This window comes from Leptopilina boulardi, unplaced genomic scaffold, assembly GCF_019393585.1.
Source record: "Leptopilina boulardi isolate dan_hultmark-lab unplaced genomic scaffold, ZJU_Lbou_2.1 LbouV2_130, whole genome shotgun sequence".
Taxonomy (NCBI): domain Eukaryota; kingdom Metazoa; phylum Arthropoda; class Insecta; order Hymenoptera; family Figitidae; genus Leptopilina; species Leptopilina boulardi.
The window spans coordinates 714,428-725,516 of record NW_026137675.1 but is presented as its reverse complement, the minus strand read 5'-3'; the positions used below and the strand labels follow the sequence as shown (position 1 = coordinate 725,516).

Below are 11,089 nucleotides of genomic sequence, written 5' to 3'. Positions count from 1 at the left end.
TTAAATTAAATTGATCAAATAAAAAATTACTATAGTGATAAATTAATATTACTTATTAATATTAATAAATACACTAATTAGTAATTAACTACTAAATACTAACCCTACTAACTACTAATTACTATTCCTTCAAAATTCGCATTCATTTTCGTTAAATTTTTTTCCCTATCAATTATTTAGAAAATTTTTTTTTATCCCGGAATTTAATGAAATAAAATCAACTAATTTTATTATACAATGCTCATAATCAATTGGAAGGTCAAATTGATTGAAAGTTTAGACGAATAAAAAGGACGATGAAGATGTTTCAAAACTCTCGCTCTCTCTCTTTCTCTACCATACATAACGCAATATGAAAATTAAAGATATCGTTCGGCCATATTTTATATAAGCAAACAGATAAGACTCGACGCGAGGCTCGTGTGTTGTGATATTAAAAAAAAAAAAAAAAAAGTACCGCGAGAGAATGAAGTGAGAGAACTCGGAAAGTTAGAGACGAGGGGGATCAAAAGTGTATAGCAGCCATGTACAAAAGTGTTCCTACAATTCAATGGAAAAACAACTGGAAAAACTTGAAAAGACTTTATAACAGTGGTACTGGAGTTTATGGTCATCGACCCAAAGAACGAAGTCATTTTCAAGGCAGGTTATTAATTATCCGTAAAAATTACTTGTTTCATTAATTAATTAAAATTTATTATTAATTTTTTTTTATCACCTCCTTAACTTAAAATAAATATAGAAAAAATTATGATTTAATCAACTTTTAAAAATTAATTAAACAATTTTCCCCCGCCTTTTTTTTGCTGTTTTATGATGATTAGAATTAAAATTTAGCATTTTTTATTCAGCAAAATTTTTTTCCTTAGTTTCAGAGAAGAAATTGGAAACGAGAGCGAGGAACAGTAATTTTTTTCGACTAGTGACAGCATTTCGTGAACACGCCCATAAAGAAGCGAATATAGATCCGGTTTCATTCACAAAACAAGAATCACTAACGGAATTAAATCCTAAAAATTATGGACTCAATTTATCGGATTGTGTATCATTTGAAAATTTGCTTATCACAGAAAAAGCAAATGGTAGCATCGCTGAGGCTGTCGAAATTTTGAAAAATATTTACTGCAAAAATATTGGCGTTGAATTTACTCATTTAGAGGTAAGAAAAAAATTTTTTATTTCTTCATTATTAATTAGATAATAATTAGCAGATAGTACATTTTTTTGTTTTCTAACAGAGCGAAGAAGAGCGAGAATGGTTTGCAGAAAACTACGAAAAATTCTATCAAGAAACCCTAAACGAGGAAACTCGTCGTGGAATTGCAAAGGAAATGCTAAAAAGTCAAGCTTTCGACAATTTTCTTGCAGTGAAATTTGTCACAGTAAAACGTTACGGAGGAGAAGGAGCCGAAAGTATGATGGCATTTTGTAGGGAACTTTTTCAACTCTCATCAACTGGTAAAGTTATTTCAAAAAAAAATCCAATTTAAAAAAAAAAATTAAAATCTCACCTTTTTAGAATTGGAACACTTGGTTTTGTGTATGCCACATCGGGGACGTTTAAATTTTCTCACGGGAATGTTAAATTTTCCACCGGAAAAATTATTTCGAAAATTACGTGGTATTCCAGAATTTCCCGACAATGCAAAAGCCACAGGCGATGTGATAAGTCATTTTATATCGTCAATGGATTTTAATACAACCGGTAAGAGTCTTCATGTTAGTATTTTACCAAATCCATCTCATCTTGAGGCAGTTAATCCCGTTTCAATGGGAAAAACACGTGCCATTATGCAGGCAATTAACGATGGTGATTATTCGGAAAATAAATCATCTCGATGGAGTGACAAAGTTCTAAATGTTCAGGTAATTTTAATATCTAGAAAGTAAATATTTTTTTATAATTTCAAAAATACCTTTGAAGATTAAAAAAAATGGAATTTTCAGATTCATGGAGACGCGGCTTACGTGGGACAAGGAGTAAATCAAGAATGCCTGGCACTAAGTGGATGTCCACATTTTGAAATTGGTGGCACTATTCATTTGGTGGTAAATAATCAAGTTGGATTCACTACTCCAGCGTCGCGTGGTAGATCCACTAGATATTGCACCGATCTGGCAAAATTTATAAACGCTCCTGTTATACATGTCAACGGTGATGATCCCGAGGTACAATTAGAATTAATATTATTAGAATAAATATTTTAAAAAAAATTATTCAATTCGTTTTTCACCTCTACCAAAAAAAAACAAAGATGGTAGTTCGTGCCACAAGAATTGCATTCGCCTATCAGAGAAAATTCCGCAAAGACGTATTTGTGGATTTAAATTGCTTTAGAAGATGGGGACACAATGAACTCGATGATCCAACATTCACGAATCCTTTGCTTTACAAAATTATTCAAAATCGTTCGTAAGTTTATTAGGGATTTTTATCCTAAGAATTTCCAAATTCTCTATCTATGAAAAATGTTTAAGATCTGTTCCAGATGCTTATTTGGAAAAATTATCATCGACAAATGTTCTAACTAAAGAAGAGGGAAAAATGATTGTCAATGATCATACTGCATGGTTGGCAAATGCTTTGAGACAAGCTGACGATTATAATCCACAGCCAACGTATTTTAGTGGTTGGTGGTCAAGAATAAAACAAGCTGATTCTGCAGTAACCACTTGGAATACCGGTGTGGATTCGAATATATTGAAATTTGTCGGCAATCAAAGTGTTCAATTTGAAAAAGATTTTGTAAGAATGAACAATAATTTACCCTTTCTTATGCTAAATTAGCCAGAATTTACTGAATCCCTGAATTTAAATTAACGATACGAGAGGTATTAATTTAATACCAAATTTAGGTATACTAAATTGCCTTTTGGTTCTATTTTAATACCTAAAATCGGTACTATTTTAGTACCTTCTTTTTACAGTGATATAACTCAATAATTGAAAAATTTTAGAACATACATCCACATATTCTGAAATCGCACGTGAATTCAAGATTGAAAAAAATTGAATCAGAAGGACAAATTGATTGGTCAACAGCTGAGGCAATGGCTTTTGGAAGTTTACTCTATCAGGGATACAATGTTAGATTGAGTGGTCAGGACGTTGGTCGAGGAACATTTTCCCATCGACACGCAATGCTTGTTGATCAAATTAGTGGAGGTAAAACAAAACAAAACAAAAATTCCATAGTAATAAACTACAAAGTTCAAAAATCATCTTATTTAGGGATTCACATTCCATTGAATTCAATGATAAAAGAACAAAAGGGAAAAATCGAATTGGCTAACAGTATTTTGTCAGAGGAGGCGGTATTGGGTTTTGAGTATGGAATTAGTATTACATCACCGTCGACATTGGCAATTTGGGAAGCGCAATTTGGTGATTTTTTCAATGGTGCACAAATAATTATCGATACATTTTTAACGAGTGGCGAAGCAAAATGGATGCTGAGCAGTGCACTAACAATGCTTTTACCACATGGTTACGAGGGAGCAGGACCAGAGCATAGTTCCTGTCGAATGGAGAGATTTCTTCAATTGACCGATAGCAAGGAAACAAAACCTGATGGGGAGGATGTTAATTTTCAAATTGCCATTCCCACAACACCGGCACAATACTTTCATCTACTTAGAAGACAAGTATGATTTTAGTAAAAAATTTTATTTTGCAAAATAATTAATTTTTCACATATTTAAGGTGGTGAGGGATTTTCGAAAACCGCTGATTGTCGTTACACCCAAGGTTTTACTTCGTCATTCGGCTGCAGTTTCGGATATTGTGGATATGACGCTGGGGACTTGTTTTAAAACTGTAATAGGTTCGTTTTTTAGGGACTTTTGGAAAATTTGCATACAGATCCACTAAAATCCGTTAAACCTTTTTTTTTGGAGCTCTTTATACCTCCGGAACTGTTGTAAGATTTTTGCCTTCGAGTGTAGCACTCCAATTCTGTTTTATGCGACTTTGTTCCATGCCGCAATTTTTTTTGAAAAATAAAAACGATTTTCAATGTCAAAGCAAAATTAACAGCACCCGAGAAAAAATCCGATGCTTAATCCATAGTTTCGGATTGTAAAAAATGGATCCTAAAACAAGAGTGACTTACCTTAGTTGTTCCATGATAAGATCCCGTAGATTATACCTTTTTTCCTTTTTCGTTCCGTCAGTATCTGTAAACAAACAATAAATGGAAAAAAAATTAATTTTTCCTGCCTCAAAAAAAGGTAATTTTTTTTAAATTTTTCCCTTTACAGGAGACGAGAAAGTACAGAAAGAAAATGTCCAGCGAATTTTGCTTGTCAGTGGAAAACATTATTACAATTTGATTCAACAGAGGGAAATTTTGGGAGCGACAAACATAGCAATCATTCGAATTGAGAGCCTTTGTCCATTTCCGGTTATGGAACTATTGGAAGAAATTGAAAAATACAAACATGCGAGCAGTAAGTTCTTGTTGGTTCTTTAAAACGTTTATTTTATTTCATTTTTTTTCAGCTTTTGTCTGGAGTCAAGAGGAGCCGAGAAATATGGGAGCTTGGTCATTCGTTAAACCACGATTTGAAAATCTCTGCGGTAGAAGGGTAAGGGAATTTCTAAAAAATAAAAATAAAATTTGCAAGTGATGCTTTTTTTTCAGTTGCAGTTCTCGGGTAGGGAATCCTTACCAGCACCGGCAGTCGGCGTTGGTCGTGTACATCAACAAGAAGCCGAGGAAGTGATAAAAAAACCTTTCGCTATAAAGTAGAATTTTTTTTTTTTAATAATTTATTTTTTTCCCAACTATATGTTAAATATTAACCTTAATCTATATACATAATTTGAAGAAAGAGAAAGGAATTATAATTTATTACTAATTTCCTCTTTGCCAAGGCGTTCATGTTCCTTTTCCATAAGAGACTTCAATTCCTCCTGTGAAAAATCAAAATTTTTATTTTCCCAAACGCATTGATTATTTTTTAAAAGAGCATCTAATAAAATTAATAACTTACACCCCAGCCTAATTTATCGGCAAATTCCTGACAACCTTTATCACAATCGCCCAACCAAGCGATGTCACGACGAGATTTTGAATCAAAATCAAGACCTTGTCGTAAACCCAATAGTCTTGTTAGTCTATCGGCCATTCCCACTTTTTCCTTATTTATCAAAAGTCTTGGACATTTTGACTTTACTCTAAAATGAAAAAAAAATAGTTCATATTATTTGCCTCCTTTTTTTTTATTGTTATCTACATTTTTTTGTCTATTTAACTAACCTGTCAACGAGAGAAGCAAACGGTTGTACAACGAGGCTTGATCCCATAATAATTAGTAAATCAGCTTCTGGAAAATCTTTACTAATTAAATGATGAAATCTCTCTGGTAACATTTCACCAAAGAAAACAATGTCTGGCTTTACAACACCTTCCTCACATTCCTCACATTTTGGAATTGTTCCAGTTTGTATTTTTTCTGTAATTTAAAGTATTTCAGTTTTTTGCTTTTATTTTTAAATTTTGAATAAAAAAAAAATTGAGGGAAACTTGCCTTTCATCCAGACAAATTCATGTGGTGCTCTACACTGCAAACAACGTCCCGTGTGAAATGTCCCATGTGCTTCAACTAATTTTTCACTAGGTACACCAGCAACTCTCTCCAGTGTATCAATATTTTGCGTATAATGACGCAACAATAATCCCTTTTCCCACAATAATCGAATAAAATAATGGCTTAATGTTGGTTTAAAACCTTCGGGCATTAATTCCTTAGCGAGAACAAAAAATGGTTCGGGATTTTTTTTGAAAAAATCAATTTCAAATATTGCCTGCGGATGGGGTAAATTGTATTTTTCTAAATTATGATAAAGACCACTCGATGGTGAGCGAAAATCTGGAATTCCTGCGGCTAAAATCAAAAAAAAAAATTTTGAAATCTGATTTTAATTTTATTCTGCTTATTTATTTTTTTTTTTGGCTATAAAGTCGATACTAAAAAAATTTTGAATTTTTTTGAATTATTTACCGGTTGATATACCAGCGCCAGCCATGACGATGATATTTTTGCATTTTCCATTTTTGATGTATTCGACAATTCCGTCTAAACTTAAATCGGACAATAATTTTTCCTCTTCTGCTTCTTCGTCTTCTTTTTCTTTATCATCGCCAGAGAGATTTAATGTTTGAAGAAAAAGTTTACGAACCTTGTCCATTTCTAATTGTTGAACTTCTTCAATTGGAAGTTTCGATTCGTCTGCATTACTTTCTGGATATATATGGAAAAGAAAATCACAATTATTAATAAAATTCATTTTTTTTTTTTTTTTTTTTTTTTTTACAAACATAAAATAATTTCAACACAAAATTTTCAAAGCAAAAATTAATTTAACGATCCCTTTCGATTATTTTGACAAAATTTGTAAGTAATAATAAAAGTAATTAAATTATTTAATTAAATAATTATTTAATTATTATTATATTATTATAATTACAATATTATTATAATAATTAATTAATTAATGATTAAATAAATAAATTTAAAAAATTTTTAAATTGAAATAAATAATTATTAACATTATTTTTTACGTAATTAAAATAATAAACTATTTTTTTAAAATGAAAATTAAATTTTCCCCTTTTTTTTAAATTTTCACCAATTTTTTTCATAGCTTCCACTTATTTTTCACAAAAATTAATAATTAAATTTGCAAATTTTAACGGAACAACAATTGTAAATTTATACATTTTAAAAAATCGATACACACACCAAAAAAATCGAAAATTTGCAAAAAAAAATATCTTTTAACAAAATTAATAATTAAATTGCAATTTTCAATTTTTTCCAAAAAATAATTGTCAAATTTGCAAAAAAAATCCAATAAAACACACAAAAATTGAAAATTTGCAAAAAAAATCCAATAAAACACACAAAAATTGAAAATTTGCACAAAAAAAAATTGTTGTTACCTTAATTCCAAGAAAACTGGTTTTTTTTGTTAGCGTTAAAAAAAATATCAAAAATGACAATTTTTGAGGTTAAATTTTAGTTTTTACTAGAAAAATCGATTGAATAGAAAAAATTTTTATACACTACAAGAGATACGGGAATAAAATGACGTTTTGTAGGCGTAGTAAATTAATTGAATTAAGTAAATAAGAGACAATTGGAATTAAACATCGAGAAGACTGAGAATATAAACACAATAATGATGAAGTAAAATTTTATCTTTATGACTTACCTCTTTCCTCCTCTTCTTTTGACTTGTCCATAAGTAATTGTATAATTCTTGCGTGTCGTTTATGATTTTTTTTTTTTTTTATAGTTAATTATAAAACAATTTCATCAGCAAAATTGTAAATTGCTATCATAAAAAAAAATAAATATTTCAATGTGTGTGACACCTTAAACTACAGATAATTACAGACCATTATCGTACGAGGGGAAAAAAAACTGAATTTCTTGAAAAGCTTCCAGTTTCTTCCGCTGGCAGCACTGGCGAGAGCGGGAAAATATTTAAAATTTAAATACTACAAATCGAATTTTCGATATATATTTCCTGTAATATTTAAACTGAAAAATGTAAAGCATTAATTAACAGAATATTAATAAAAGCAATTAATTCAAATAATGGAAATTAATGAAAACAATTATTATTTTTGGTAATTAAAAATAAAATAATTACAATTTTTGTTAATTAAAATAAAATAATTGCACTTTTTGTTAAGTAATAATAAAATAATTATAATTTTTGTTAATTAATAATAAAATAATTATAATTTTTGTTAATTAATAATAAAATAATTACAATTTTTGGTAATTAATATAAAATAATTGCAGTTTTTGTTAAGTATTAATAAAATAATTATAATTTTTGTTAATTAATAATAAAATAAATTGAGCTGCCGGATCAAAGAAGTCACATAACTAAATATCATTTAAATGTGTTATGTGCCCTTCTTTCATCCGGCAGCTCAATTATTTATTTATTTTTAAAATTTTTAATTTAATTTAATTTTTATTAAAAATATAAAATAAATTCGAAATATTTGTATACCTTTCTTTTATTTTAAAATATGATACAAAAAATTCCCGCAAATTTATATCGATTGAGGCAAATATTTTTTTCTTCTTTAAAAAAAACCTCCCTTTCACAAATTTTTCTTTACTTTGTATACAATAAAAATTAATATTCAATATTTCTTTAGTGTAATTTCAATAATAAATTTGATTTTGAATAAAAAATATATATATATATATATTAAATAAAAAAATAAAAAAAAATATTTCTAATCATATTTATGGAAGTATCAAATAAATATTTTTAAATTAAATAAGTTTAAAAAAATATATATTCAAGGACGAACGGGCATTTTTTAACTTGTAATATTCTCTTCAATTCAAAACAACATCCATTCAGGTTTAAGATTTTTTTCGAATTGACAAATTAAAAATTGAATTACTTGATCTTTTTTTGACTCGACTTTTATTATCCTTGGTTGTTGTCCTGTTCTTTTTTTAATTAATAAGTTTAATATTAGTTTAAAACCAATTTTTGAAATAAATAAATATTAAATTAACCTTTTTGACAAATTTTAACGCGACAATGGCTTTAGTTGATAGTCGTGAATTCGGTGGATGTTGAATTGTTTTATAAAATGTGGAAATTTTATTATTATTATTAACTTTCATCGATTCTGATATTAATTCATCTCTTTTTGAAAGTTTTGTACTGCTTCTTAATATCATTCTTGTGGGCAACACTTCCTGTCTTGCCGCTAATCTACAAATTAATTTTTAATTAAAAAATAAATTTAAAAAAAAAAAAATTTTCTAACTTGAAAAAATTTTTTATTAAGGCCATACGTTTTTAGAAAAAAAGCAGCGCCACCTACTTTACAGTTTTTAAAAAATTTCATTTCTAATTTCTTTAAACAATTTTTTTTTTAAAAAATCTTTTATACCTTTGCGAACGTCTTTGAGCAACGGAATCTACTCGATTTATGGTTTCCAAACGGGGAATGGGATTTTGTTTTTTAATTATTCGATTTCCCTGGGTAGGCTTAAAATTTTTTTTTATAAATAAGTTTTCTTTAAATTTCTTGAAGCATTCATTTTTTTAAAAATTTAAATGAAACTTTTTTTTTCGAAAATTTACTATTTCAATTTTTATTATTCAAATTAAATTGCTTAGAATATATATATATATATATTTATTTATTTGTGCATAATTTAAGAATAAAAAAAAAAAAATTATCTTACCGTAACTAAAGACTTTCTTTGTCCTCTTGAGAATAATTCCTTTTGATGTTCCTCAAAGTTTCTCTCCTTTTTAACAAATCCGGAAACGATTTTCGGTGAATTGACCGGAAGTGGGAGAAATTCCTGCCTCGTATTTTGAGCCGGAAAAAGGTGTTTTATCGACTCATTGTTGTTCACTTGTCTGACAAAATAGAATTACTCTAAATTTATTTAAATATCTCCATTTTTTTTAACATAAAAATATTTAATTAAAAAAAAATTTTTCTTTCAAAAAAAAAAATAATAATTTAAAAAAATAGAACAAATAATTATAATAATAATAGTAATAACCATAACAGTAATAATAATAATAATAATAATAATAGTAATAATAATAATAGTAATTATAATAATAGTAATAATAATAAAATAAATTAAAAAATTTGTTTTAGAAAATATAAATATTTAAAATTCACTTGTTTATGGATTTAATTTGACAAATTTTATTCACTGCTCTTGAATTAGATAATGTTTGAGGTTTGGGAAAAATTTTCACTGAATTCTTTTGTATACATTCGTGAATTCTGAAATTTTTTTTTAAATAAAAAAATTGATGACAATTATTTTTAAAAATATTTACAAATAAAATTTTTTTAAAACTTTAAAAAAAAAATTCAAACCTAATATTATACATTCCACCGATGTTACCATATCTTTTTTGAATAATACTCGAATGAACGGAAGATTTATCTAAATGTACAGCATCTGCTACTTCATTTAAAATCTAATTTAAAAATTAACTAAATGAATTATTATAAACTAAAATTCTAAATTATAATTAATTTTAAATAAGTGAAAAAAATGTTGAAGTTAAAATAAAATAAATAATAATTAGAATAAAAAATAGTAATAGAATAAAATAAAAAAAAAATAATAAAATTTTGAATATAAAATTGAAAAAACTTTTTTTTTTTTAATATAAACCTGAGAATATTCATTGGGAGTGAGATTATGCTCCGACATGACCTTACTCCAACAAGTTTTTTGACAGTCGTTGATCCAGGGATGAAAGCCGAGTTCCTGAATGGTGATTCTTTTGTGTGCAATTGGCGTCAGCAGACGATTCAGTGCGTCCTTATATTCGCTTGATATGTCAGAAAGATTTTTCTCGTGAAATGCAGTCAGCCCACGATTAATTTGAATCATGAACTTTCGACGACGCTCCTCCGAGGGTGTATGACCGTCCTGAGGACTCACGAAAGGCAATCGACCCGTAACCATCACGTAAAAAACAACTCCCCTGTTCTCATTCAAAAACAAGAGCAAAAAAAAAACAAATTTTTTTTGTTCAATATTTATTTTAATCAAAAAAATCAATTTCGATTTTTTAAATTTTATTTTAATTAATATAAAATTAATTTTTTATTACTTATTTAATTATTTAAAAAATCTATTAAATTATTTAATAGGAAATAATTATTCAATAAAAAAAATAATTTAATAAAAAATAATACAAAAAACAAAAATAATTTTTGCAAAAATTTAAAATATAAAACTAAATTAAAAATAGTATTTATACAATTTAACGTAGTTACTTACAAACTCCAAAGGTCCACTTCCGGTCCATATTTTTTGCCGTCAATAAAAAGTTCCGGTGCAGCATATTCTGGTGAGCCGCAATGAGTTTTTAACAACTCATTGTTATTGCATATATTACTCAAGCCAAAATCTTGAAAAATAATAATCAAAAATATTTTTTGTTGAGAAAAAAAAATTATTTTCAAAAGAAAAAAAAAAAAAAATTTTTGTAAATTTTGCAAAATATTACACGGAAAAAAATTTTCACCATAAAACAGAGATAAGTTTCACT

The 11,089-nt window shown here is 27.5% G+C and overlaps 3 protein-coding genes across 7 annotated transcripts in view; 1 reads left to right on the top strand and 2 right to left on the bottom strand.

Moving 5' to 3' along the window:
• Positions 1 to 387: 387 nt before the first annotated feature.
• On the top strand, positions 388 to 4,839 carry LOC127291263 (probable 2-oxoglutarate dehydrogenase E1 component DHKTD1 homolog, mitochondrial). The gene is made up of 13 exons (XM_051320295.1): positions 388 to 642; positions 870 to 1,159; positions 1,239 to 1,458; positions 1,520 to 1,866; positions 1,948 to 2,169; positions 2,256 to 2,413; positions 2,479 to 2,746; positions 2,959 to 3,166; positions 3,233 to 3,645; positions 3,704 to 3,824; positions 4,261 to 4,449; positions 4,502 to 4,587; positions 4,644 to 4,839. Exons 1-13 carry the CDS (start codon positions 525 to 527, stop codon positions 4,749 to 4,751), a joined length of 2,748 nt encoding a protein of 915 aa, XP_051176252.1. The 5' UTR covers positions 388 to 524; the 3' UTR covers positions 4,752 to 4,839.
• LOC127291286 (NAD-dependent protein deacetylase sirtuin-2) lies at positions 4,749 to 7,387 on the bottom strand. 2 transcript variants are annotated; one of them, XM_051320347.1, is made up of 7 exons: positions 7,220 to 7,368; positions 6,948 to 6,963; positions 6,007 to 6,246; positions 5,533 to 5,889; positions 5,262 to 5,457; positions 4,996 to 5,179; positions 4,749 to 4,915 (listed from the first exon to the last, which is right to left on the bottom strand). In XM_051320347.1, the coding sequence occupies exons 3-7, from the start codon at positions 6,191 to 6,193 to the stop codon at positions 4,844 to 4,846; spliced, it is 996 nt and encodes a 331-aa protein (XP_051176304.1). In that variant the 5' UTR covers positions 6,194 to 6,246; positions 6,948 to 6,963; positions 7,220 to 7,368; the 3' UTR covers positions 4,749 to 4,843. The 2 variants fall into 2 exon arrangements, with proteins under 2 accessions (XP_051176304.1, XP_051176303.1); XM_051320346.1 differs by lacking the exon at positions 6,948 to 6,963 and having other exon boundaries at positions 7,220 to 7,387.
• LOC127291272 (serine/threonine-protein kinase SIK3-like) overlaps positions 7,220 to 11,089 on the bottom strand; it is a 190,210-nt gene continuing 186,340 nt past the window's right edge. For 2 of the 4 annotated variants that reach the window (XM_051320316.1, XM_051320318.1), the window contains 7 exons: positions 10,819 to 10,948; positions 10,204 to 10,519; positions 9,900 to 10,003; positions 9,696 to 9,803; positions 9,241 to 9,421; positions 8,943 to 9,040; positions 8,401 to 8,761 (listed from right to left, as the gene is read on the bottom strand). In XM_051320316.1, the coding sequence (XP_051176273.1) occupies positions 8,521 to 8,761; positions 8,943 to 9,040; positions 9,241 to 9,421; positions 9,696 to 9,803; positions 9,900 to 10,003; positions 10,204 to 10,519; positions 10,819 to 10,948 (1,178 nt within the window). In that variant the 3' untranslated portion in view covers positions 8,401 to 8,520. Of the gene's footprint in view, positions 7,552 to 8,400; positions 8,762 to 8,942; positions 9,041 to 9,240; positions 9,422 to 9,695; positions 9,804 to 9,899; positions 10,004 to 10,203; positions 10,520 to 10,818; positions 10,949 to 11,089 lie in introns of those variants that run through there. The other 2 variants (XM_051320317.1, XM_051320319.1) reach the window with 2 other exon arrangements.